Source organism: Labrus mixtus, chromosome 22 (assembly GCF_963584025.1).
Source record: "Labrus mixtus chromosome 22, fLabMix1.1, whole genome shotgun sequence".
Classification (NCBI taxonomy): domain Eukaryota; kingdom Metazoa; phylum Chordata; class Actinopteri; order Labriformes; family Labridae; genus Labrus; species Labrus mixtus.
The window spans coordinates 11,852,124-11,877,998 of NC_083633.1; the positions used below are offsets into that span (position 1 = coordinate 11,852,124).

The 25,875-nt window shown below is 40.9% G+C and overlaps 3 protein-coding genes and 1 long non-coding RNA gene across 5 annotated transcripts in view; all 4 read right to left on the bottom strand.

The window, feature by feature from the left end:
• Positions 1–2,381: 2,381 nt before the first annotated feature.
• LOC132956234 (cyclin-dependent kinase inhibitor 1B-like) lies at positions 2,382–5,219 on the bottom strand. Its single transcript, XM_061029551.1, has 3 exons — positions 4,491–5,219; positions 3,926–4,072; positions 2,382–3,572 (listed from the first exon to the last, which is right to left on the bottom strand). Exons 1-2 carry the CDS (start codon positions 4,915–4,917, stop codon positions 3,939–3,941), a joined length of 561 nt encoding a protein of 186 aa, XP_060885534.1. The 5' UTR covers positions 4,918–5,219; the 3' UTR covers positions 2,382–3,572; positions 3,926–3,938.
• A 1,521-nt stretch (positions 5,220–6,740) lies between these two features.
• On the bottom strand, positions 6,741–8,776 carry cdpf1 (cysteine rich DPF motif domain containing 1). The gene is made up of 3 exons (XM_061030109.1): positions 8,604–8,776; positions 8,301–8,412; positions 6,741–7,825 (listed from the first exon to the last, which is right to left on the bottom strand). Exons 1-3 carry the CDS (start codon positions 8,714–8,716, stop codon positions 7,697–7,699), a joined length of 354 nt encoding a protein of 117 aa, XP_060886092.1. The 5' UTR covers positions 8,717–8,776; the 3' UTR covers positions 6,741–7,696.
• Positions 8,777–9,192: 416 nt separating this feature from the next.
• pparaa (peroxisome proliferator-activated receptor alpha a) lies at positions 9,193–21,389 on the bottom strand. 2 transcript variants are annotated; one of them, XM_061030234.1, is made up of 8 exons: positions 21,216–21,389; positions 17,072–17,304; positions 15,602–15,756; positions 12,550–12,688; positions 11,685–11,884; positions 11,321–11,590; positions 10,972–11,215; positions 9,193–10,837 (listed from the first exon to the last, which is right to left on the bottom strand). In XM_061030234.1, exons 2-8 carry the CDS (start codon positions 17,253–17,255, stop codon positions 10,593–10,595), a joined length of 1,437 nt encoding a protein of 478 aa, XP_060886217.1. In that variant the 5' UTR covers positions 17,256–17,304; positions 21,216–21,389; the 3' UTR covers positions 9,193–10,592. The 2 variants fall into 2 exon arrangements, with proteins under 2 accessions (XP_060886217.1, XP_060886218.1); XM_061030235.1 differs by having other exon boundaries at positions 11,321–11,587; positions 21,216–21,387.
• A 3,157-nt stretch (positions 21,390–24,546) lies between these two features.
• Positions 24,547–25,875, bottom strand: part of LOC132956663 (uncharacterized) — a 32,920-nt gene continuing 31,591 nt past the window's right edge. The window contains exon 5 of the long non-coding RNA XR_009666060.1: positions 24,547–24,743. This is a non-coding gene — a long non-coding RNA (uncharacterized LOC132956663). The remainder of the gene's footprint in view (positions 24,744–25,875) is intronic.

Genomic DNA, 25,875 nt, shown 5'->3' on the forward strand with positions numbered 1-25,875 from the left:
GATAAAATACTTAACAGATTAATGTTCTGTGATAGCTAATTAAAAATAGTGTCACTTTTAGAAGTCTCTGCACATCAACAGAGGTCAATCAAGTTCTTATCAAACTGAGTGTGTTATGATACCAAACTAATCCCCATGCCTGCATGATGTGCAAAAAAGGAAGATGTCATTATGTCTACACATTCTGCCCAAAAAAGAGGCAATAAAACAGGAAACAGGATGTGTTTATGTTCAAATAGTGCATTTTTTAACATGTTGAATTAATAATTAATACAGAAATTTAACTAAGAGAGACTGGTTGATTCTATCATTCAGTTTAACTGTGACTGTTCATCTGAAGCATTACATTCATGTCAAACAAAGTAAGAAAGTGTTATTATGTAACCAGCTAAAGGTTCTTGGCAAGCTGCTAATCTGACAAGCTGGACTTCAAGTTCACAATATATTTTTTTCTATGGTAGATTCAGAAATATAATTTATAACAAACATGCATTGGTGCTACCACACAAAATTTTAAATCTTAAGTTGATGTTGGTGAAATGACTCCTCTATAGAGATGGGATCATTCTTAGCACTCATCTGTTTGACTTTGTTAAAACTGCTTCTGCTTCCTGAGAAAGGAAAAGGTAGGTTAACAAGTTAGATTCTGAATTAGTGCAAGCTAACTTAAGTTTAAATGTTCAGAATAGTGTCTCTGGTGAAAAATGAAGCCAATGCGTATGAGCAAAATATTACGTTTCCACTTGAGGCTGGACACAAATATTAAATGCCAGTTTTACAGCAGAAATAAACATGTTAGCTAGGTTCAAAGATAGACTTGGTTTTCCATAGCTAATTGGTAAAAACTGTGGGAGGGGGATTACAAGGCTTAGGTTTTGATTTTATTAAGGCTAACAGTTATGCAATAGTTTGCATAATAAGTGGCGTAGCTGTTTGCCAAGACCTCTGCTCCACCTCCTGGCCTGATACTGAATTGATCGAAAATTAGTAGGACATTGCATTTCCAATATGGCAACCCTTATCTTTAGGCTTCAAAGATGGGTGACATTACTGAGACTACATCCATGTTTTTTTTTTTTTTTTACAATCTATGAGCTTGCCATCATAGCTAAAGGTGGACTTTCAATGGGTCTTCTTTTTGTATTTACTTTGGATCTGATTTCATACAAGTCTTTGAGATTAATTTTGTTAGATTTGACACAAAAACAAACTTCCTCAGATTGGAAGAGATATTACAAATGATGATCCTTTGAGGAACTTTGAAAAGTGTTACTGTATTGCTGGTACATGTAACAGTGTGCTGTCATATGACATGTTTTGTATTCAAAAGTAACTAATGAATTGGAAAAGTGTTGCAATACTCTCTTAAAGTTTACACTAAGGCCATGAGCTCACTAGAAATGACTGCAGAGGTAGTCACAGGCGGTGTGAGATATTGTAGGAATAACTCTCTCTCACTCTGTATTTGACTCCTACATGCTGGTATCAACAGGAAAGAGGCAGCCAATGAAACTAATTGGGTGGTGTGTGTTTTATGAAAAGAACAGCCTGTGCTGTCTTGAGCTCCCTCCCACAGCGCGCTCACTGGCTGATCCTAAGTGGTCTGCTTTTCCTATCTCTGCTGTGATTGGAGCAGAGAGACGCCAATGAGTGAAAACTTTTTTTCCCTCTTTTTCCTGAGGACCTGCCCTTGTTGTTTTCAACTTTAGAGGCAGAGCTGGGGCTGAGGCGATCTAGCACAGTGACAGCCTGCACTCTGGTGCTGTATCTGCACTCAAGATGGACACAGTGTACTTGATTTTAATCCAACCTCACACATTATATAATTTTATTGTGCCAAATATTCCTAATAGGGCACTAATTCTTTTGAGAAGTGGGTTTCCTGCAGGCCAAGTGTGGAACTGTTATAGAAAAACTTTGGTTGTCAAATTTCCAGAGAAATGCATTCACAGCTGAAAACCTTAAATAATGTGAGGTCATTTAAACCTCATCTAGAGCATGATGAGAATTATTGATCCTTCCTTCTTTTGTGATTTAACTTGATAAATTGGGTCAAAGTATTCTAGTTCCACCACTTCTGTGTCATTCCTCAGACCGTGGAAGACATTAAACCGTACAATTAGCTCGTTTTGTGTGAAATCTCATATTGACTATGATCCATTTGCCTGTTTATAGAAGTCTGTTTACTACTGATGGTGTATTTCAGTGCTTTGCATGCAAGTGTGTGAGTGCATATGTTAGTTTTAATGTGTCAAAAAGAAGATGCATGGAGTGCTACATGGGTGTGGAAAAATGTTTTGATCATTTTTGAAAATAATAGTTTTAATCTATCCTACTGCAGAATGAAGAAAACACACAGTATATAGAATCAATTATTGGGCTCAGTTTTGCAACAGTTTATTTATCTTAAGAACATAATGAAAATATATATTTACAAAAATGTCACTTTGGGAAGCTGTACATACACCCACAACAAAAAGCACAACATAAATAAATTAGTTTAATGGTTCAGTGTTTTTCAAAAAAAAAAAAAAAAAGGCACACAGGTACTCTTCAACATGTTCTACCCTAAAGAAAAAAAAAAGACAAATTAACAATAGTGCAATTCCATGTTCCACATGAATTCCACACAGCAAAGACAAATCTTTGATTCACATATTTGCATAAGTAGCCCAGTGGTTTTTTTTAACATATTTTATCTATGCTAACCTGGACTTCACCATTTATCACAAGGGGCGGGATTTGTGACCTAAAAAAGCCACTAAAAATATCAACTCACCTAATTTAAAAAAAAAAAAAAAAGCTAATTCTTAGGATTATTAGCAAATACTGTTCAAATTTGGTTGGATATTGCTCAGCAGTTTAGCTAACCTCCCTCCCCACCCATCAGCCCTCAAAACAAAAGGCACAAACTTTGGCAAAAAAAAACAAACTAAAATAAAAGTCAGAAAATTGGGGAAATAAAGAGACATTATTTGCATGTAAACTTTATCTGTCATGGCTGTTCCCAGGTAGATGGACCCTCAACTTATAGTGTGGGCATCTGGGCCTTCAAAAAAAAAAAAAAAAGATTTATAACACTGGGACAAATAAAGCCATAGGAAAAGAAAAGCAAAGGAGAAATTTTGTTTCCACATAACCCTGACTTTTTGAAATCTGCATTTTTAACTTACATCAATTACCTGAATAATGATACAATATGACAAAATAATATTTCTCTTTTGGAAATTGCACTGCAACTTCCCGAGTCAAATTCACACACTTACGCAAAGACATTTAACAAAAAAGGTATGAAAAGCATAATATGCTTCTTTTTTATGTGCTACATCTGAAACATAGGTAGTAGATACAAAAATGAGCAAAAATCCATTTGCACACTGCTACATTGTCTGCTGCTTCTGAGGCAATTTAACTGAAATGAGTGCCAAAACTTGATAGTGTACATATTCAGTGCTTTGTGCAGCCTCTCCTCCTCCCTTCTTTAAGGAAAAGGCTGCTTTTAGATTTTTCTCTCCCATCTGTCAGATGACGAGAAAGGCTACAGTATTCCACCAGCAACAGGTCTCCTCGCTCTGTGGGGCAGAAAGAGGAAACAGGCTGTTTAAAAAACAGTTGCATTTGCTTTATATTTCTCATCCAGACACACACACACACACACACACACACACACACACAGAGGAGGAACAGTCATAGCAATAAGTGTTGTGGGAGATGAAGAAAAACTATATGAAAGTGTGTAAGGCTGATGACGTGTGTGCTGCTGAGTGCAAACAAAAGTGCATTTTTCGAGATTTAAAAAAAAAAATGATGATAGAAAAAAATAGGGCAACACAAAAAAATAGTATTTTATACAATAAAACCGGCTATGCTAATGTATATGCATCCCACATAATAAACACTGAATAGTAATATAAAACTGTCTAACCTTGCACTGTTTTTCACTGGTCCTCCGCGCCGACCTCCGGTCTCTCCTCCGAGGCTTCCACCGCTTGACTCGCCGCGCCGCCCGCCTGGTCGTCATCTTCTTCGTCGGAATGCGACCTTTTACTCTGACTCTCGTCTGAGCAGGGACCTGGCAGACACAGAGAGGACGCGGGGGGGGAGGGGGGTGGTGGTGGAGGGGGGAGAGAAAAAGGTTGTCAGGGTTGTTGGGCGTGTAGCGCTGCACGTTCACTTTAAAGAGGCACCTGACAGCTACGGAGATTTGTTACAACCATGAACAGCACGACGGAAGAAAATGTGCAAACTACAATGTAGGCTAATAAGCGCGAGTTATAAGCCCATTTGCTTAGTGAGCTTTACATCGCCAGCCTCATTATTAACAACAGATAAAACACCTATGAAGACTTTCTCCAGCACATTCTGCTTATTTGCAAAGACAGACCAGCTTATCGTGGCTCACAGTTAAACCCCGGACACAACTGTTGCTTTTCGCCACATTGCGACACAGCAAACATAAAATGCATGGCAGCCAAAAGAGGTCAAATCACCTGAGGAGCCTGAACGTCTCTTCCTCGAACCGTTTCTGTCTTGCTGGTGATCTGGCTGCCTTTCGCCCCTCTCCTCGGCATCCAGTCGGTTGTTCTCGCCGGGGCGCTCCACCTCTCGCTGGGGCTGCTCTCTCCGGTGAGGCGGTCTGCGGAAAAACTCCGGTGCGTCATTGTCCTCCTGCCAGTCGTAATTGCGCGGAGGAGTGAGCGGCCTGTCGTTGACGACATCGAAATTGTACTCCTCCACAAAAGCCTGCACACTTTCCTGTATCGAGGCTTCAAAATACCTCCGCGTCTCCTCTCGGTCAGGTGTGCCGAAAAGGTTTCTGCGGGTCGGAGGTCTCACGTTGTCCTGCTGCCGCGCATCCACCCTCTCCACCGTGGGGCTCGCATTAGACAGGCGAACATCTGACATTTTGTTGCACATATGACAAGTAAAAACACTCCCACAAACAACCAAACACTTTCAAACTTCTATTTCCAAGTAGTATTCCTCTCAAATGCAAAATAACAGGAGCGATGCAAGCATACTCCGTGCGTTTCATCCAAAACGCGTACGCGCAACAACAACAAAAAAAAAAAGTAGAATGGAATAAAGCGTCTCCAGAAGGCGCAGGGGGGTTTAAAAAAGCCACTCCTGTCAAGTCCGTAGTAAGGCAAGATAAAAAACAACAAGTCAAGTCATAACAGCCAACATGGCGTTAGAGGGAGCTGTGAGTGAAGAAGAAAAGTTGACATCAAGGAGTATTTAAACAGAGGAGGCGATTCATTGGTCTGCGCACTAGGACCGCCCACAGAGGGAGCTCCTAAAGTCGAACAGGGGCAACAACAACACAGAGCTGGATTGGATTAACTCTACACATGAATATGGTCTAATTTATCTTGTTTGATTACTTAAGATAAAAAAATGAAGAGCCAAAGAAAGTGTGTGTGTGTGTGTGTGGGGGGGGGGGGGGGGGGGGGGGGGGGTCCAGTTTCAGCTTATCTGTTTGCACCTGATTTATCACATCAGGCATCAGGTTAGACATTTAACTGGACACCTACAAGTCAGGAATCTGATCTCATTAAGTGTCATTTATAAGCTGTGATCCCCACACTGTAAGATAAGTATGGGGGATTGTCTTTGGTGTAGAAGCTGATAAGAAAACAGAGTACTAACATGTACTGGCTGCTAATGCTATCACAGGAATAAATCATTAAATAAGTGTCAGATTGCAGACAGATAATGCAACACCTGATTTGATGTCAAATAAACAGTTTAGGCGCACTTGATTAAATCAGTGTGAATCTATTCAACGACAGCCTCGAGGTTAATGGAGGACAATTAAGACACTGAATACGAGGTTTTGTGCAGGAAAACAACCCCCCAAAAAAAAAAAAAAAGCCACAAATCTTTCCTCCTGGTATCTGATGACATCAGCTCTGGAGCAGAAAGTCTTTGTAATGGTTGGCACGGTGCCTATCACTGTCAGACTCTCCCCCCCTGGTGCCACAGGGCGGGTTTGTGTGCTTCAATGGTTGTAATTGCGTATGTGTGCTTAGAATTTAAGCACCAAGGAAACAAAAAGTGCTGCCGCTTGAAGAGAGACCTTCAAAAGCAAAAAGTCAAACATTTCTTTCTGCAGGGTTCTCAGTGTGCATCATTAAAAAGTCCTGCTCAAGGTGTCTATTACCAAGTTAATCTTGTGTACATGTCAGAGCTGCAGCGGTGTCCTGCAGTAATTGAGTGAATGCATCAGCAAGTACTCCTTGTGTGCAGAGTTCACAATGTCCCAACTTAAACTCTACAGCGGGTGTCGCTTTGCATTCCTCAGCAGAGTTCGGCAGAAGAAAAAAAAAAAAAAGAGAAAAAAGAAAGAAATCACTGGGCCTGCCTTTAAGGCCATGCTGTTTCAATTAACCCCTAGAAAAGAGTGAAACATCTCGTGATAAATTCAGCAAGGCCATCTGTTTTATCGATGCTATCGCCGGGATCACACTTAATCCATAATGTGTTTATGCTGCTGCAAACTGTGCGCGCCGTTGTACCGAGTGATCCCTGAGAGATGGAAACAGATTTGGATCAAACTGATTAGATGGGTATTTGAGAATCAAGGCCAGGGAACATTTTGTTTGGGTCACACATCCATAGGCAATGCTTTAAGGGAAATACTTGTGGGGTTTTTTGGGGCTTTTTTTCCATCGGAGTTTAAAATATTTGGGCCCCTTCTCACAGCTTCAAAGAAAAACACCTACAAATTTGAATGGGAGAAAGGTCACTACTGGATGTGTCTTTTTATAGTTTGAGATTACACAGTTAAAAAAAAATATGACCGCACAGAAGTCAACAAAGAAACCTCTGACCACAGACACAAAGGATGTGTAACTGTCACAACACACATCTGTAGTATCCACCAGCGTGTCATTTTAAAAGTTATTATAGCCACAGGTTTATGAAAACTAATACAGATGTATTTCCTCATTAAGCATAATACAACAGGTAAAATTCATGAAGTACAGTCTCTCCTCTGCAATGGCTATGAAAACAGGAATCTGGTTTTTAATCTGCCCAGCAACTGGTCTTGAAGAACATTACAGCGTCCACATCAGAACTCTCTTACTATCACTTAGGGAGACGACCAAAATAGTGGTGGTATTGGGCAGAACAGCAGCTATTAGCAAATAGTGCGATGCTGTGCCTTGATAAGGGCCATAAAATAGAACATGTGCTCCAATAATAAAATCATTACCAACTATCTTAAGATGCCATTACCACAAATAAATAAAAATCCTCCTCTGCTTTTTTTGATAACAGAACATTTATAGCAACTGCAAAGCACTTTCAGCTAATTACATCAGGGTGTATTTTTTTACTGCAGCCAACCAAAAAGGTCTGCATGTGAACCTGCAACCACATCACACAATGGCCCAGCAACTCCAGTTAATCCCACCACTTGCTTCCTTTTTTTTTTTAATTCTCTAATGAGAAATAATACACATTTACATCTTACTTAAATTGGCTTGAAACAAACATACAGGTAAAAAAAAACGTTGATGTGTAGTTGTCGTTTTTCTTTTCTTCTTCCTTTTTAGGATAATTAGTTTTTAGGTGTGTTGGTTGTCTTTCTGCATTTTGGCCCTGCATGACATATTTGTGAGTCTTTATCTGACCATTCAGACAATTTCTCTTCCATATGTCAGCAGGTGAAGGGTCTCTACTCCAAATGTCATGAGATGGCAGCTTTGGTGCTCTGCTTCTTCTTGGCCAGCTCGGCCCGGATCTGCTGGGGGAACTGGTCCAAGTGCTTGTTCACACACTGCATGCAAAACCTCTTGGTGTAGAAAAGACTGCATTCCTGACAGACGAGAAGGTTTAGCATCAATTCTCCAGTTTCACTTTGGTAGATGTGCCGAGTCGCACGGATTATACATTTTTCAATATCTGTATGTGAGACTGGATAAATTGATTTGAAGTGCATAGCAGTCATGAATTTCTCTCAGCATGTACATATAAGCCACGTGATTACAAAGTTGTCTGAGAAAACTAGATGCATGTTTTAATCACCAGTGATCAAGTCAGCTTCCAAAGCCTGACTGGGAATGCTAATAATTGTTTTGGCTTGATTACACTCCTAGGATACATTTTAGTGTCTCCAATCAATGTGGTTACAGTTCCCTTTAAATCAAACTCAGTCTGTAATTATCTTATTTGTCCATGAAGAAGGCATGCAAACGTTATCGCATCTGGTCGATTGATAAATTGAATTACATAATCACATATCTAACCTATATAAAACACAAGACCGTAGCAATTGAATTTAGAGATCTTACCGGTGCAACACAGACGCACATGCTGCACAGGCTGCAGCTAGAGCCCAAAACAAGAAACTTTTCTCTGTCCGGACTGAAGGGGTCTCTGGTCACGAAACACTCCTCAAGCAATCTAACGGGACGACAGGAATGCACAATAAACGGAATTAAAACGTAAACAGGCCCATGCGGTTACACTTATATCAAATAGAAGGTGTGTTTAAAGACAGATACTGTGATACATGCTACTGAAACAACAACGAAAGGTTAAATTATCTTCAGCGTAGGTCGCTCAAGAGAGCGTCCCGCTTGATGTACACTTACACAATGGCTCTTGTGTTAGGTGGTTTCTGGCCGTAGTAAGTAAACGGGCTACTTAGACCACACGACTGGCAAGTAAATGATTTTTCACGGGGTTCACTTTTAGTTTGCTCCATCGTTCAGAGCACAAGAGCAGGAAGAGGTACTTCCTGGTTTTCACAGTCCAACCATGTTGTTATTTCACGTATCTTTACCGCCACCTACTGGATAGGGGGAGCACAACGACAGAAGGTGTGTTGTAGAGTACAATACTTAATATAATTAAAATATATTTAATGATTTTTCAACCGTACTTGCATGTTTTCACGAATGTATATTGATAGATAGTTAACGTGTATTAAATTTGAGTAAAAGGTTCAAAAGGAATAGTGATGTAATAACAAATAATTCAATAAAGGCAAAGCACAGGTGCTGCTAATTAACTACACCGAAGACTAACAGGTGGAGTACAGCTAACGTCATAATTAGGTCTCTGTGATAATAACTTCAAATACAAAATATAAAAATATCTTCTTGCTAATATTTCTTGAGCAGATTCCATTAGGGGAATCATTTACACTGGCATTATTAGACTGTTAAATAAGACAGACCATCAGTTAAATATATTAGTTTATTTTTAGGCTACCACAATATTCCTTTAATTGAAACAGCAAATGCAGTTCATAATGTACACTAATAAACATGACAAAAAATATAAACTGTTATGACAACAATGTTACAATACTTCATCAGGAGGTGAGGCATTTCACCTGCTTAACTGTCTGCATACACACATCCCTTTCACTGTGGTCACCACATTCCTATTATATTTACAAAATACAAAATAAACCAGCTTAACACGCTGTGTTTGTGGTCAAATACTGGCCAATAGTCACCCACCCTCCTAAAACATGTGCCTCAATGGAAGAAAAATGTGCCTGTAAGGTATCTTGTGTTGTTTTTAAATCAGTAGGACAGCGGATTGAAATAAATACACAACAGATGAAATAACCATACTTTAAAACAATGTTCACTGAGAGTTGGGCTCATTTGAGTTCATTGTCTGACAGAAATGCAACCGATTTATGACTTAATATGATGTAAGAACCTTCCCTGGACCAACACTGACTGGTAACAATAATCTCAACAAATCACTTTTCTACCCCATGGCTGAAAAAAAGCTCATTTATTGCATTTGTTATGAAAGGTATGAGGTGTGTGGTCAAAGTCAGAGGAGACATGAGGTTGACATTATGGCACTCTTGAACACTGATACAGATGTTTCTACAACCATTAACACAAGAATTGTTGAGGGAGATTTGTCTAATTTTACAAGGCACTTGTCATAAATAAAAGGGCATGAGCATTACTCAAGTCATTTCTTAATGAGCTCAAATGAACTAAATATCCAAAATATTAGGAATATGTCTTTATGTTAAGTCGGAGCAATGTCTGCACAAAAAAGAAAGTCAGTGTAAAGATTAAATGTTAAAACATCTCTGCTTCTTGGCACTTCAATTGAACTTATTGCTGCTTGCTAGTACAGTATAGTGCATAATGTGGCTGCATCAGCCATGTCCTGTTATCTATATTATTATTATTATGTGTACATACATTTTAAATGCCATGCAAATTTGTACAGCCAACTTTTGTTCTCCTATGCATGTGTCTGTAGAGTACAAGCCTGGCATCAGATCACAATGTATGACAATAAGATGTTCTAAGTTATGCATTTTAACGAATATCTCCACAAATCTATGGTGACAGATTGAAATAAAGTTCTGTATCCTCTTTGAGGGAAGCACTCGTGCAACCTTCAAGAGCTGCTTTCCCCTCATTTCATTTGTGTTCAGTTCCAGTAGACTTCTAAAGTTACAGATCACGTGGTGACACCTCTGCAGATCACAGCAGCGTGTATCCTTAGAAGCTGCACAATGAGCTACTTACAGTACATCGATATGCATATAGTTCAACTTAGTATGTACACCTGCTTTTAAATGGCATTCACTGTCATCAGTACATGTCCCTGTATATCTCTTGCAGAAGTGGGTGCAACGCTGTATCCTCTGTCGTCTTAATTTCCTGCACCAACTGAGCATGCTCTGTGACCAGCTCCCGGAGGTCAGCCAGTTTCTGCAGCAGTCTGGGAAAGAGGAAGTTGTCATCGGGGTGGTTGGCCAGCAGGTGGAGCTGCAGTGCCTGCACGATGCTTTCCTGCAACTGCTCCACTAGAGGCACATCAACCAGGCCTGGGCGATCTGGAGGGAAAGGATCAGGTAGAGGGGAGAAAGGATATGACGAAGCAGTCCTTGTAACTTTCAGTCAAGGTGAATGAATATATATATATATATATATATATATTTTTTTTTTTTTTTCTGGATATGGTAGTTACCTCCACAGCAGATAATTGCAGCCACAAAAAGGGCCAGGTCACTGTCGTCCAGCTCCAATGAGTTGAAGCGTGAAGCAAACTGGAATTTAGGCTCCATCATGTCACTAAATGGCCGTCGCATGCTCTTGAGAAACTCCCTGGTGATGAAGCCTCCACCACGGGCCACGAGGAGGCCATCTTTGTTCATGCAGGAGGCCAGAAGCGTAAAGAGGGCTTCATAAACGCCATACTTCAAGAGAGTCACCTAAACAAGGAGGGTAAGATTCAAACAAAACATCTTCGGTTCAAGTAAAAGTAAACATTCCCCCTGTATATACTTCAATAACTGATACAGCGCCCCTAAACCCACCTGATCATTCAGATCCAGGCTCTGGAAGCCCGGCACCGACTTGGCGAACTCCGTCAGCTCCGTGACCGTCTCCACTGAGGTACTCTGGCAGCAGTGGAAGAGCCTGGTTTCAGCCTCCCTCTGCTGGAGCTCCCCACTCCCCACCGATGGAACCAGGTCCCCACACTGGAGGCTGATCTGGACCTCTGGATTGTCACCGTTGAGCATATGCGCCGCTAACGTCCTCTCTGCCAGCTGGAATGTGTCCATGTCGTGAATGATGAAAGGCTGCTGAGACAAGAGAGGGGAAAGATGTGAGGAGACGGACTATGAAGAACATTTACAACCCCTCTGCCATCAGTGTTGTTGTTGTTGTTTCCTTTACCGTCTTGCTCGTCTTTCCGGTGAGTATGAGCCGAGCTTTCGCCTTGTTCATGCTGAAGTTCTTCATGTAGGCTTCGTGGATTTGCCTGACCAGAATTTTGTGGTCGGCCAGCAGAGGGTTTGCCACCTCCTTCTCCACTACTTTGCTTTCTGCCTTTAGCTTAAGCTTCTCCGCCTGAGGCATCCGACCAAACCGGATAGCTGTAGCATAGACACATATATCGTTAGCAACAGCAAGAAGAGTATTCAAAAGTTGTTGTTTTTTTTTTTTTTTACAAAGGAAACTGCATTCCTACACACCAAAGATATCCTCCTGCAGCAAACACGCACGCGTGTGCTCAAACTAACATTCACCCACAGCAGAGCCTCGGCATTCTGTTCTCTTTCCTCCCTTCAGAGGACAACATGTTTGTCTCCCTCTCAGGTTTCGGCCGTGGCTCTGCCTGCAGTGGGAGGCCATTGTAACAAACTCAATGACCCCTCTTGCAGTGAGTGCAGCTGACGGGCCAGATGTGGAGCTATATGGAGCCTGTGTTATCTCAATGTCAGGCAGGCTCCGGCGGGGCATGTTCTATAAACCCCCCACTCGACGTAAAACACAGAAACACACAGACACGTCCTGCTGTTGTAGTGGAGGACACATACTGTGATCTCCACTGAGCAGAGTTTTATGTAACTAAATACTTACGAGTACGTTTATTTGGATTGCTTAAGAGACAACAGATTCGTTTCAGATTGTTTATATAAGCCACATATATCTCACTCTTTTGAAAATGAATTGAATTGTAGAATAATAATAATCAACCTAGTGACACAGCCAAACTTGGTCTATGGTGCCTCCAAGGCCTCGGTGTTCAACACCTTACCATTATGGGACATGCCCACAGAGAGGCACTTGTGGAATCGGCAGTACTGGCACTTGTTCCGGTTCTTCTTTTGGATTTTGCAGTTGCGTTCACACTTGTCATACTCCAGCTTTAGCCTGATGGTCCTCCTGAAGAAACCCTGTTGGAGACAGAACGATGCACACTGTAGCTTGACATTGGACAACAGAAAACGTTCAGACTACTCCTCTGGTTCTTGAGCCCTCAGGGGATTTCAGTTAACCTTCCATTTGCTTTGCAGCCTCTCTTTGAAGACAACCTCTCAACTGGATTTTACACTTGATTTATGTTTTTTGTTATGTTTTACAACTTCTGTGTGCAAGAAGACTATTTATTCTGTCACCGCCACGAGTCAGCCGAAGCGTGCAGGCTTACAAGTTAGACCGTGTGCTAAAGCTATAAGGATGCATGTGGATCCCCAGTCACTCCGGTTTAATGAGCCTTTAGTTTGGAATTGCAATGAGAGACTGGAGCCAGTTATACTAGCAAACAGTAATTTTTTCTTCTTCTTTTGTAGTTTTTAGGTACCTACATGTATATCTGCAGCATCTTTGTATGCTGTACATGCCTTCAGTACATTTGAAGCCCTGGTCAGAAAGTGAGTTGGACTGTACAGTGGAATAATATCTATATTTAAAGAGGTCTACTGTACGCTCTGCCCTTCTGAGGGTGAACCCTGATTGGACAAGACATCCTGCAGCCCTCCAAAGCACACTGGGATACAGGGCAGTGAGCCAGCGCATGCTAACAAGTGTTGCACATGTGCCAGTGTATCTGATGCTTTGACATACACTCACGTACACGTGTGGGTGCATCACTGAAATATCAACAATCCCTCACTGTCAAGAAAGGGAAAATGGATTCTCTGGCAATATAACTGGAGCTACATACACATTCAGTATGTCACCTTACAAAAGTTATTTATTTATTGTGAAGGCATGTCATTATTAAGGGTTATTTTTTGTCATTTACTACTTTTTTTGAGTTGAAACAATTCTAGCTTTATTGTGGGAAATAGCTCAGTGAAAAAGAAGTAGAGGTCTAGGCAATAGTTTAGTGACATGTGTAAGTCATCAAAAACACATTACAAAACAACTTCACGGCACAAAGGGGAGAAAAACAGATGTGTGTTTACTGCATGCATGTCCTTGCATGAATGGAGGCTATGATATGCAGCCATGACCGGTGACTCATGAGACTAAAGACGTAAGCAATGGGATGGATTGTGCAATGTTTCCTCAAGGGCAAACATCTTCTCATCAGACTGAAAAGCGTTTCACTTTATCACCAGAAATAACTTCCTGCTACCTGGGCAGATAGACATGCTGATGTTCAACCGACTGTCCTGCTGCTCTAAATGTGCCGTTCACATCAGCGTCATCACACAGCAAGACTTAAGCCCCGGCACCACGGCCCCCACACAGCATTCCATTCCACATTCCCACCTACAGAGCGCTCCTCTCTTCCAATGCGAGGTGTTGAACATGATATGCAGAGAGGCCATCCGGCGTGGAAACAGTGAACTGTGGCTGCTACATATCACACGCCAGAGTTTTCCATGATGGCGCAATATCATCAGTCAGCGAACTTAGGAACAAAGTGTGGTCAAAATACAGCTCTCACGTGTGCAGCGTCCAACAGTTCAGTGTCATCATGTTCCTATTTTAGGACCGCAGCAGTAGTGTGACACAAGGACGTGCAAAACAAGTGTTCTTTTTTTTTTTTTGTGCAATCTGATGGATCTCATGCAGACCAGCGAGGAGACAGCCAGCTGTATGGCGCTTAAAAACATACAGATGTGCATTCTTCAAAACTTGGACAGAAGAATGAACGTTGTGAAATATTTGCCTCCCCCCCTGTGTCCATCATGGTTCCTATAGATCTGAAGGGAAACTGAAAGCACATTGCCAGCACAATGGAGTGAAAACAGACTCTGCACAAAACTGGTAACAACTCTGTTTCACTTCAAATACATGAAAGTTGTAATCCTACTCTGGATTTCAATAAGTAGTTTATGAAGTAGAATAAACAAACACAGTGTCAAGGTGAAGCTGTGGCTGATGGGAGACGTTTTAACTGCGGGCAAGTGAGTTGTAAAAGTTGTGCAAAAAAAATAGCAAACTGAGATTAGCAGCAACAACATGCTATGGGCTTAGAGGTGTGAGCCTAAGACGAGCTCACATGACTTGATGAAAAACAGTGCAGTGATGATCACTGCACAGAACAACACATGCACAGAAGTGATCACTGAACTGATAATGAACTCAATAGTCTCAGTTACAGAATGTTCTGGGTGTCACTGATCCTTTATGACTTTTTTTTGTGCTACATAAAATCTCAAGAATGTCAGGAATTTCAGTACCAAGGTGTCCTGTGGAGCGTAACTAATTCAAACCTAAAGAATTTACTGTTAAAATGATGACAACCTCCAAAAGATTAACGCAAAGTAGATTTTTGTTTAAGAAAAAACAAGATTCTATGTGAAGATAATATTTGCCTCGAAACACAGGAGGGCTCTCTGCCAGCTGCAGTTACATGTGTGCTCATGAGTGTGTGTGTGTGTGTGTGTGTGTGTGTGTGTGTGTGTGTGTGTGTGTGTGTGTGTGTGTGTGTGTGTGTGTGTGTGTGTGTGTGTGTGTGTGTGTATTAAAGTCTCTTAGTTGGGCTCTGTGCCAAGCAGGGGAGGGGTGACAAGGCAGCCAAGGCCACTCTGTCCCCCACCTCACATGACCCGGCGGTGTGCTTCTGAAACTTTTTCCACTGGCTGCTGGGTCAGGCGCTCCTGCATGCCAAGCTTTGTATGTGTTATGTTGTGCATGTGGGCGCTTACGTGTGTGTGTGTGTGTGTGTGTGTGTGTGTGTGTGAACAACATGTGTGAGTGGGTGTATTTTGTGTTACATGCAAGGACACCAAAGACAACATTTTCCTTTGCAGCACATGTTATCTTCAACCTGAACGGGATTTGATCAGTGTTTCTTTCTGTCACTTTGTCCTGTGTCAGTTCATGCATACAATATGTACTCCAACTCTCACCTTGCAGCCCTCACAGGCATGCACCCCGTAGTGGAAGCCTGAAGCCTTGTCTGAGCACACCCGGCACTCCAGGTTAAGGGGGGGAAAACTCTCCCCGGGGCCGGGCGCTCCTCCACACACCCCTGAAGACGGACTGGAGGCGGGGGTCAGAGTGTCTGCGAAACACAAAAGACAAAAAGTCATTCCCTTAGTCCTGGAACTAAATCAATCCAGAATATAAATCCTCAAATATTTCATAAAATAATGATTTACACAGGCTAACAGGTAGCATAAGCCTAGTTATTTTTTTGGGGTAATTCACTTATTAGCAAAGAATTGTAAGAGATACACTACTGCCAACCTTTTTATTTTATCTTAGTATTAGTCTAACTGCTTGTTGTCTAACTGCAACGGTTTAACAAACAAACATAACGTGTGGTCAGAGAGCTTTAGAGGTGGATTAGAGGTCAACAGAGCCAAGGAACTGTGACTTGCACTTCTAGTCTTTTTTTAAAATGACTCAGAAGTTGTTGTTTTTTTACAAAAGGATAATAAGGGAAATTGCACTTTGAAATGTGAGATGATACACTCATTCACTTTTTTTATGTGCCTGGGTTAAGGTGAGTCAAAGTTAGAGCTAGCCCTAGTTAGCGTAACTAGCTTGACTCAGCATTTTTGATGGTACAGCCTCCGGAAACAATGTTTTATGTCAGTTGGGTAAAGTTGTCTTGAAACATCTTCCACAGCTCTTACAATGTGAGTATTGGATATCGGCTAACTGCTTGTTTTTTTTTAAAGATTTAGTAAAAGCAATATGAAACCTGTTTGGAGCTTTAGAGGTGGTTTAGCAATGGAATGAGCCATGCTAACCGGCTGCTGGCTGAAAGTTTAGCTTTATGTTTTCAATAGCATGAGAGTGGTATCAGGCTTCTCCAGCCAAGCTGACTGACAGAACATATTTCTATAAGTGAGAATTAAGAGAAAAAAGGATTTTGTAGATGTTACAATTGTACAAACCAGCACACAACAGGTTGCATTCTACTTTCTAAAACAAGAAGTGTATGTCACTTCATACATCGAGGAGTCCTGTAAGAATGCCTGTTTCCTTTGTCTGCTTGAGAACATCAGGTATATGTCTCCTGCAGACTGAAGCATTTTTAACATGGGTCATTTATTACAGCAAAGTGCTGCTCAGGTTTTTGGAGACAAGATCATGGAGGAGAGACAGAGATAAATCTAATCTTCTGTTATCAGACACACACTGTTTCATGCATGTCTCTTTCATGAATTAACATGCGTCATAGAGGAGCCTTAAGGTCAAAAGGTCAATGTTGTAATGATCCACATCACCTGCCTGCAGCAAAAGAACACCCTGACATGTTAGCTTTTAAAGCAAATAGGGATCTGTTTGTTTTATTAGTTCACTTTTGTACATTCTATCCTCCATGAGTTGTTTTTTTAATCGACCAGGAACGCCACTCGCCTACTCACCCAGTGCAATGGAACACTCCGATCCAGAGCCGGTGCTCTGCTGCTCCAAAAAATCAAATCCCAGCGTGTCGTCTCCGATCGACTGGGAGATGTCCCGGAGGTCGTCCATCAGGTCTCCACACAGCGGGCCGTCCAGCAGGGAATCCCCCAGAGGGGACGGGGGGCTGAAGAGATCCCCCGCCATGGTGGAGATGGAACCAATCCTGGAAGGAAGAATGGCCTCACTCACCAGACTGTGATAAGAAGAGAGAGGGAGACAAACGATGAGGGCGAAGGGTGATAATGAGACGGAAACCCTGAGGCAGCTTATGAGAGAGGTGGAGCAGTTTGGGTGCAAAAACCTCTGAGGAACATTTTTAGAATAAAACAAAATGCTGTGTGGTTGTTTTTCTGTACTGCTCTTTTGTTCCATTTACAGCAATTTGGTCATCTGTTGTTTTTAAATGTCCTTTATCAAAACACTCGATTGACTGATTGATTGATTGATTGAATAACATTTCTCTTTATTTCTTCAGGCTCTTATGAGTAGAAATAGACAGAACTCTGGCTAAAGGGTTTCAACACTGGCTAAAGAATAACAAAATTGTCCCACTTGTTGACAAGTCTATCTGTCAGCCCTGTGATTGACTGGCAAACAGTCCAGGATGTACCCTGTCGTTCACAGCCGGGATCGGCTCCGGCAAGAACAGGAAAAGCGGTATTGATAATGGATGGATGGATCTTCTCATTAAGTCTCAGAGTCAGACCCACAGAAGTCCACATGCTCATTAACAAAAGGAACAAGACATTATACTGCACTTTTTGAAACTCTTAATACCTTTGCACTTTTGGCAGCAGAGAGATGTGTCTTTTACCCTCAGATTTGGGATATTCATCCTAAAGAAAACAATCTAGCTAGGTTGAAGGTTTTACCATTTTCAGATAAAACATCCAAACGTGAGAGAAACACAAAAGTCCTGAAAGAATTAGACTAAAATCTGTTATTAAAAGCCAACAAGCATTATATAACAGGGTGCTAATGCTAGTAAAGTTGTATGCAAGCTCTTTTATGCATTGTTCATAATGTCAATACAAACCTGACTCTTATTTGTTAAACAACTGGGATGCCCTCAGAGACTCTAAAGACGCTCAGTGAGTACATACTGTACATCAGAGGTAGTGTTTACATTGTATGGATAGCTTTCCAGTGTGCAGACACGCAGCTCTAATTCACTTTTTCTCTGCCCTTGTCTGTAGCAGTCCGTCCTCTCCGAGTGGATCTCAAACGAGCGTGTAGGAGGGACTGTGTTGGAGCTCACAGCTGCTCTCAGCAGGAGAAAGCACATCTGTTTGAGCCATCACACAACATCAGAGCACCGTGGCTAATGCTCATGTTCTTTAACGCTCTGTCCAACTTCCAGCAATTCATGGCAGCAGATGTTACTGTTGTTTTTCTGCAGACTGTATATTGATTGGCTTGTCAGATTGCAATTGGAGTAAGAGTGCTTTGAGTCGTCAGAACAGACGCCTAGAAAAGCTCTATCCTTTTATATACTATTGACACCGCAGGTCATACCTACCTATTCTCACACTGATGGCAGATTCTGTTATGTAGAGTGTCCATCAGTATTAACTTATCCCATTCATACATTCACACTCAGCCGACAAAGCAGTGGGAGCAACTTGGGGTTAAGTTTCTTGCCCAAGGACATAATGGACATGTGGCTGCAGGAGCTGGAGATTGAAACGCCGCCCTTCCGGGTTGTGAGACGACCGACTCTACCAACTGAGCCAAAGATGGGAATATTTTTCTTAACTCCCAAATTTTGCTCTAAAGTGTTAAAAGTTCAAATGTACCAGTAGTAAAATGCTGAACAATACAAAACAATCAAACGCATTCCTCTGATTGAATATAAAGAGATTTGGCTGTTGGAGTCATAACAGAGCTAAAGCGTGCTCAATGTAGAGTCATGGTTTACACAGCTGCATACATCTGTGAGGCGAGCGTGCATGAAAAATTATGAAATGAACGAGATTGTGCAATTCGACTGTTTAGAACCCTGACTTTAAAGCTCCTGTGAAGAACTTTTTTGTTTGTGTCGATTTTGGCGACCCCTCCCGGTCAAAGTGGTCTTTGCTTATTTTGTATTGTACATGTGTAAGTAGTGTTTTAAAAAAAATCTCATCCTGCTTTATTGTAACAGTCAAACCAATCACGTTCCCAGAATCATGGGAAACTGGGTCTTTGTCTGACCTCTACCCTGCACTAGACTTTAAAAAAAACTACACTTAGGAATAGTCAGTCTTAGTACTGGACGTCTCTATTTTTTGTAGGTCACATAAACACATCAGTGCTCATTTTCATTTTTTTTCCAAACCCAGATAAAAACTCCTCACAGGAGCATTGAGTGTGCTGGTTAAACCAATAATAAAACATGACAATAAGATGAAATGATCCGTTCATTTGTTTGGATGGTAAACACGCTCTCTGTTGACTCCTGAGGACACACAGTGAGAACGTGATTGATCAAAGCAAGCCCGTACTTGTTTATCTAGTCTCTGTGTGTTGCAGTATGTCAGCCGACAGGTCCAGACAGAACGCCAGAGCTGTGGAGGATATCCGTGAGTGTGTGTAAATAAAAAAGAAAAATGTAGGTATTCGCTGACAGGTAAAAAACTGTTGTCTAACAGAGTTTCATCAACGCCGTTTGGATGAACATGTGCCCTCTTGACAATCTGTTGAGAATCCAAGCAGCTAAGAACTATTTTTTCTATCAAAGGGCAGATTGTGTGAACGTTTATGAATCTATGGGCGGTAAGCCATCCAAAAAAAGTTCTTATTTACAATAACCTGCCTTTTAGCTTTTGCTGGGTTGTATCCAAAACATGTTGGATTCCCATCACAACACAAGCTAAACTGTTTCAACATGTGGTTCAGATTATTTATTAGAGTGTAGTTTTTCTGTGTCCTGACCTGCACTCTGGCATGACTTCCTCGAAGCTGATGAATCAGTGGATTTCATGATGACGTTACAAATATCATGGGCAACTCTTTCGACATTTGGGTCATTTTTTTTTTTTTTTGGGGGTGTGTGAATGCCACATATCGGATAGTTGCAGGTTTGAAAATGTGACAATTGCTTAATTTCTAGGACTTGACAGGAAATTGGGATAATTTGGAGTTGTAAACATTCCTGGTTGGATAGATTCAACAACAATTACCATCAGATTGACCTTAAATGAAAGAAATCATTAGTTTCCTGTTTCCACCTCTGTATCTTCAAGATTTGAATAATCTGAGAGCAATCTGGTCTGTAACTCAAGCCTCATATTTATAATACAGATAAAAAGGGTAAACATATTGAAAATAGGTCAACAACTACCTCTTTGCTGCATTTCCCCTTTCATAGCTGACCCTGGCCCAGCCCATGTTTCCCCATCACCTCAAAGGACATTGTGTTTTAAATCCCAGAGGAACTACAATCTCAGACAGAGGACACTATCTTTAGGTCACGAGAGGAGAGGAAACAGGAGCCTTCTGCTGTGCTCAACAAAGCATGTTAAGACCGACAACTGACCCACAAGCTCCACTAGTTACAAGACTTGAAAATAGATTGTGCAGAGCCGTCTGCTGAATCAGGATTAAATCTCTGCAACAAGGTCATCCATGTGTCAAACACTAATAATAGTGAGGCAATCACTTCCACGTGAATTTACAGACTGTCATGTGTCCACACTGTCTCTTGATGTTTATACTTCAAGGAAAATAAAACACTAGGCTACTGCTTTTGGGACATAAAGGGGACATTTCAGCCTATAAATAAACACCTTTCCTCTCGTTAGAATCTTCACCTGTTTTTAAGACTCGAGCAGTCAGGAAGTTCAATGTGGGATCAGGTCAAACACACAACCAGATAGAGACACTGAGAACAATGGCATGCATTCTTCTAATGCAGGAATAGAAGCAAGAAGACTTTAGCTCGAGATGCAATTGCGAAAGTGACTAAAGAAAGTCCAATAGTTAGACATTTGATTTGTGGGATGACGTGACTGACAAAGGTGTTGGTTAAAGCATCAGAACTGTAGCTGCCTGCTTTAAACATCCAAACAACGTTCAGGCTGTTTATCACAATTAACCGATGTTGGAAATAAAGGTGATTAATACCTCCGAGGCTGCAGTCCGGATCATTTTCAGAGGCTGGAGTCGAGATGGAGGGATGTCTCTAACCGGAGGAGGGAGGTGTTTAGGTCCCGGGACACTCTGAGGCACTGATACTGATCCACAGATCTCCTCTGCTGAAAACTTGACGAGTCGCCTCCCTCTGCGCTGTCAAAACCTCCGTTCATCCTCTGCAGGAAGTAACGTAACGACGGACGGCGACATGGCGCGCACACGCACACACACACACACACCCCTGACACACCTATGCTTTCAACCAATGCACATGCAGGGACCACCACGTTCTATTCTGGCAGGACCCAATCACTTCCTGGTGTCTTGAGACGTCACGGGTCGGGTTAATGTTTTTTTTTTTTTTTTTTTTTTTGTTTGGAGGGGAGTCGGGGGGTCTCTATTGTTCTTGTACCCGTGGACAGTCTACGTGTCTCGGCTAGCCGTCTCTCCTCTCAATTTAATTTTGAATGACGTCATAAAAGGCAGTAAACAGCCTCATTTGCTGTGATATTTACAATGAAGTCCTTTGTGTCACTCAACGTCAGTTTTCTCATAGAAATGACACATTACATGCACGTGACTGTCTGCTGAATACAGTAGCCATAGACTGTCTATAGGCTATATAAATATACATAGGCCTATATCATATAGGACTATATAAATATATACGTAAATAAAGATAGTCTACATAAGCCTATGTATATGCATAGGCCTTTTAGACAATACCTACAGTATATCTTCTGATTTCTGTACATAATAACATAGATGTAATAAATGCATTAATTGATTTAGGCCTACATTCATTCAACGGACTGCTTGTGCTTTAATTTGTGGTTTATGTGAATAAATTAACTTTAATCAGTCAGTACCACCGTGAGCCATTTTCATGCCACATAATATTTTTTCTGCAGAAGAATCTAGATGGAAATATCATTCTATGTATTCTTATTTGTTTCCGTATGATTTATATTCTTACATCATTTTTTTCTTAATACTAATGTTATATTTTCTATGCTGGCTTCTATGTAGGCTACTGCTATTTTTTTTTACACAGGTTATTTTGTACTAATTCCTCCTCATCTGTTTGTACTCTTGAGTCTTACATGTTACAATATTAAAATAACATTCCATCTTGTAAAGCCACTCAAGAAAATATTTGACTTCTTATTACTCCTCTTTGTTTTCAAAACTAGGTCGAGTTCGTGTGACATACACATTTTATCACACAGGTTATATGTGGAATAAAGAGTTAAAAATAAAGATGTGACTGTAATGTGCACCATCAGTAGTGTCTGTAGCTTATAGCTTGTATTGTTGTAAATACAGGTGTATTCAAAGTTAAGCACAACATGAAAGAGGCTATATGGCGCCATCTACTGTGCACGACCAGCAACTACTGAGAATCAGCGACAACTGTGTCCCCACCCTGAGATAAATACTGCCTGTTTACTTCTATGGTAAAACTATACAGTAGTCTTCTGAGTCTGCTCAGTATATTCACACACGTTGGGTGATGATTTATGGTTGTTGTTTTTTGTTGTTGTTTTGCTGATGCCTCAGTACCTGATCTGTAAAACGTATAGAGAAACCCCACATGCTCACGTTCTCTGAAGTGACACTTTGAAGCTTAATGAAGACTGAAGCAGATATATGGTATGATGAAGGAAGCAACTTGAGAAGGAAGCTCAAAGCCTCTGAGACTACTTTCTCAAGTGTTAGAACAATGCTGAGCATATGGCTCAGATAAAACAGATTTGCTTCCTTTGTGGATTTCATTGCATTGTCTTTGCTTTTGATCCCCTACATATTCATAATCTTGCATGGAAAATTAAATCACAACAGTGTCATTGTTACTGTAAGTACTAAGAGAAGCTTCTTCTAAAATACTGAATAGACATAAACAATAAACCATGATCAAAAGATTGTTTAAGATGTCTTGTGAAATATCTTGATCTCCTTACAAGGATTACTAAAGAAATATTTGTTCCTACAACTCCCTTCTACATTGAAAGGATCAGACACACACTTTTATAATTAAGAGTAAGATCACAACCTGCTCTTCTTGCGAAGAGTCTTGAGATAACATTTGTTATGAACTGTTGCTATACTAACAAAGATTGATTGAATGACTCGTGATCCAACATTTTCTTTTTTTTTATCATCCAGTCTTTATTTATCTCTGAACAAAACAGCACAAAGTCAAAACATAAAAAACATTTCTATACAAATATTTCCAAGGCCAACCACATTTCTTTTAAATGCTTTTTATAAACTTTTAATTATTTGTTCTTTTTGCCATGAAATACATTTTGTAATTTTTGCACCACTCACCCGTTGAATGAAACCTTGGACATCAAAAGCCAGTCGTCTGTCGCCGCTAACTTTTTAAGTGTCAGTCAGTGTTGGGTGACACAGACATGGGTGCTCCTGTGATGTATTGCTGCCCTCCAGGGAAGGCAGTAGGTTGTATAGTTAGCTCCTGATGGGGTAAAATCACAACCCTGAAACCACACAACCTACTACCTCACCCTGTACGAACACCATAAGTCACCCAGGTAGAGGAGGAGGAGGAGGATCTGAAAGTTTGTCTTGAATACATGCTGCTAACATGACATGAAAATAAGTGTTCAAAACAACAAAAAGGTCATTCAAATATCATCAACTTGCATGTTTTTAGAGCATTTACAGTTATGATTCCTAAAAATATACAGTTGAAGTTGAATTTAATATTCCATCGCCAAAGTTTAAAATAGAAATTAAAAAAGGGAAAAAAAGATTTTGCAGTGTCGATGTTGTATTTTCTTTGTGATGATGATGATGATGATGCAATCACAGTCGCTTCAGGAAAGACAGTAAGTTGTATAGTCATCTGACAACTTGGGAATAACCCTAAAACTATACAACCTACTACCTCACCCCAAAGGACTGTTGATCTGTGGCGGGTGATTCTTATCTCGCGTCGTTGATGGTCGGCCTGCAGGGAGACAAACTCAGAACAGAAAGCCTCTGGGAGACAACGTAGGAGCAAAAAGTTTGAGTTTTTTTCCTCCTCACAAGTATGCATGCTCTTTTTTTGGGGTTATTGAAACGCATATGGGCCTCACTGACTTTAAGATACTATGGACTTAACCAAAAAACAAACAATTCTTTCTTTTTGTGTTTTAATGCAATCTCTTAGATAAAAAAATTCCTAACATATGGACACATTACTTTATTTAATCCCATTTAAGATCTTTCGCTAAATAAAATCAACACTATAAATATGCAAATCAAATCTAAATGACCTTAATTCAAAATTGTTTCATTTCAGTGAGAAGGTGTCCATTTTTTTCTATTTTTACAGAACATGCGATCTCATGTGAGAGAAGAGCAGAGTTAACTAACAGTGTGTGGTAAAATGACAAAAGAATGCTGTCGATTGACTTCATAAAAGTCATTCATTGTTGACAGGTCACCTCCTCTCCGGCAGCTTCAGGTCTGTCTCCTGCGTCAGCTCTTGTCCTCTCAGGTTTCCTCGACCTGATGGTGACAAATGAGAAGAGAGAGTGAGCTGCTACTGGAAGTCAAAAGGTCACACTTGCACCATCTTGTCTTACATATACCGACAGCACTCGCCTGTGCATGTACACATACACACTTAAGAGAAAGTAAAAGACAATGATGTGTGTTAACACTGGCACACAAATGCAGGGGTTTGTATGCGTGCACATGAACACACAGAGAGTGAGAGTGTCTTCTGTTTGGATTATTTATGAGGATCTTGTTTGGCGATCAGCAGGGGAACTGTGATGTTACCTGCTGGCTTAGGGTAACAAGTGATAAACTGCACCATTAACCTAAAACTGCTACGTTAAATCCTAAATCCTCATCCTCAATTTTGCTCGGTAGTTAATTTATGAGCATACGTGTGTGTGTGTGTGTGTGTGTGTGTGTGTTTGAGTGGAGGGTCAAACAAGACGAGCAGTAGTTGTTTCAGGGAGTTTCCTGTGTGAGACAGGAGAGGCTGCATCTCTGCTGTGGTTTCCCCTCGAGCTAGGGAGCGACGGGGGAGACCTGAGGAAGGGAGGTGAGATCTAACTTATAAAAAGTGAGTCACTGCCTGAACTCCTCACATGCTCAGACTCAAACGCACGCAGGCACCAGTTTGTGGCTATTTTATTGCAGGTTGGTTTTCCAATAAATGCCACAAAAAAACTCTACACGAGCTACTTAATGTCCCAGCCTGTAAGCTATACTGGAAAGCACTCTTGGCTAACACTACACACTGATGCGTGTTCAGCCAGGTGTATCAGGGTTACACTGAACGCTCTCCTCCACACCTATAGTGTCAAATCATGCAATTTAAAGATCTATTCCCATTGTCTCCCAGATTTCTGCACTAATCCTACCTAATGGAGGTGAATTAAATGTAATCTTCGGAGCAGACATCACTGAAAATATTCTGTGGATAATCCACAGACCTCAACGTGAACTGATGAAATCCTTCCTCCTAAAGAAATAGTCCCTTCAAGGTGATAAATTGTTACGCAGGTAATCTAGGTGAATAAGGAAAAGGTTTCAGAGGAGATTTAAATAAAATGTTTTTAAATGATGAATAGCTAGATAATATATTTCAATATTTTAAAGCACTCTTTGCTTTGACTGCTTAACT

What these genes read in the sequence shown, in the direction of transcription:
- LOC132956234 (XM_061029551.1), bottom strand. Translation starts at nt 4,917, where the DNA reads ATGTGCAACAAAATGTCAGATGTTCGCCTGTCTAATGCGAGCCCCACG. An exon ending in GAGACGTTCAGGCTCCTCAG is followed by an intron (nt 4,073 to 4,490) that starts GTGATTTGACCT and finishes TGTGTCTGCCAG; the next exon opens with GTCCCTGCTCAGACGAGAGT.
- cdpf1 (XM_061030109.1), bottom strand. Translation starts at nt 8,716, where the DNA reads ATGGAGCAAACTAAAAGTGAACCCCGTGAAAAATCATTTACTTGCCAG. An exon ending in CCTAACACAAGAGCCATTGT is followed by an intron (nt 8,413 to 8,603) that starts GTAAGTGTACAT and finishes TCGTCCCGTTAG; the next exon opens with ATTGCTTGAGGAGTGTTTCG. An exon ending in TGTGCGTCTGTGTTGCACCG is followed by an intron (nt 7,826 to 8,300) that starts GTAAGATCTCTA and finishes CTCGTCTGTCAG; the next exon opens with GAATGCAGTCTTTTCTACAC.
- pparaa (XM_061030234.1), bottom strand. Translation starts at nt 17,255, where the DNA reads ATGGCGGGGGATCTCTTCAGCCCCCCGTCCCCTCTGGGGGATTCCCTG. An exon ending in TGTGGGCATGTCCCATAATG is followed by an intron (nt 11,885 to 12,549) that starts GTAAGGTGTTGA and finishes TCTATGCTACAG; the next exon opens with CTATCCGGTTTGGTCGGATG. An exon ending in TGCAATTATCTGCTGTGGAG is followed by an intron (nt 10,838 to 10,971) that starts GTAACTACCATA and finishes CTTTCCCTCCAG; the next exon opens with ATCGCCCAGGCCTGGTTGAT.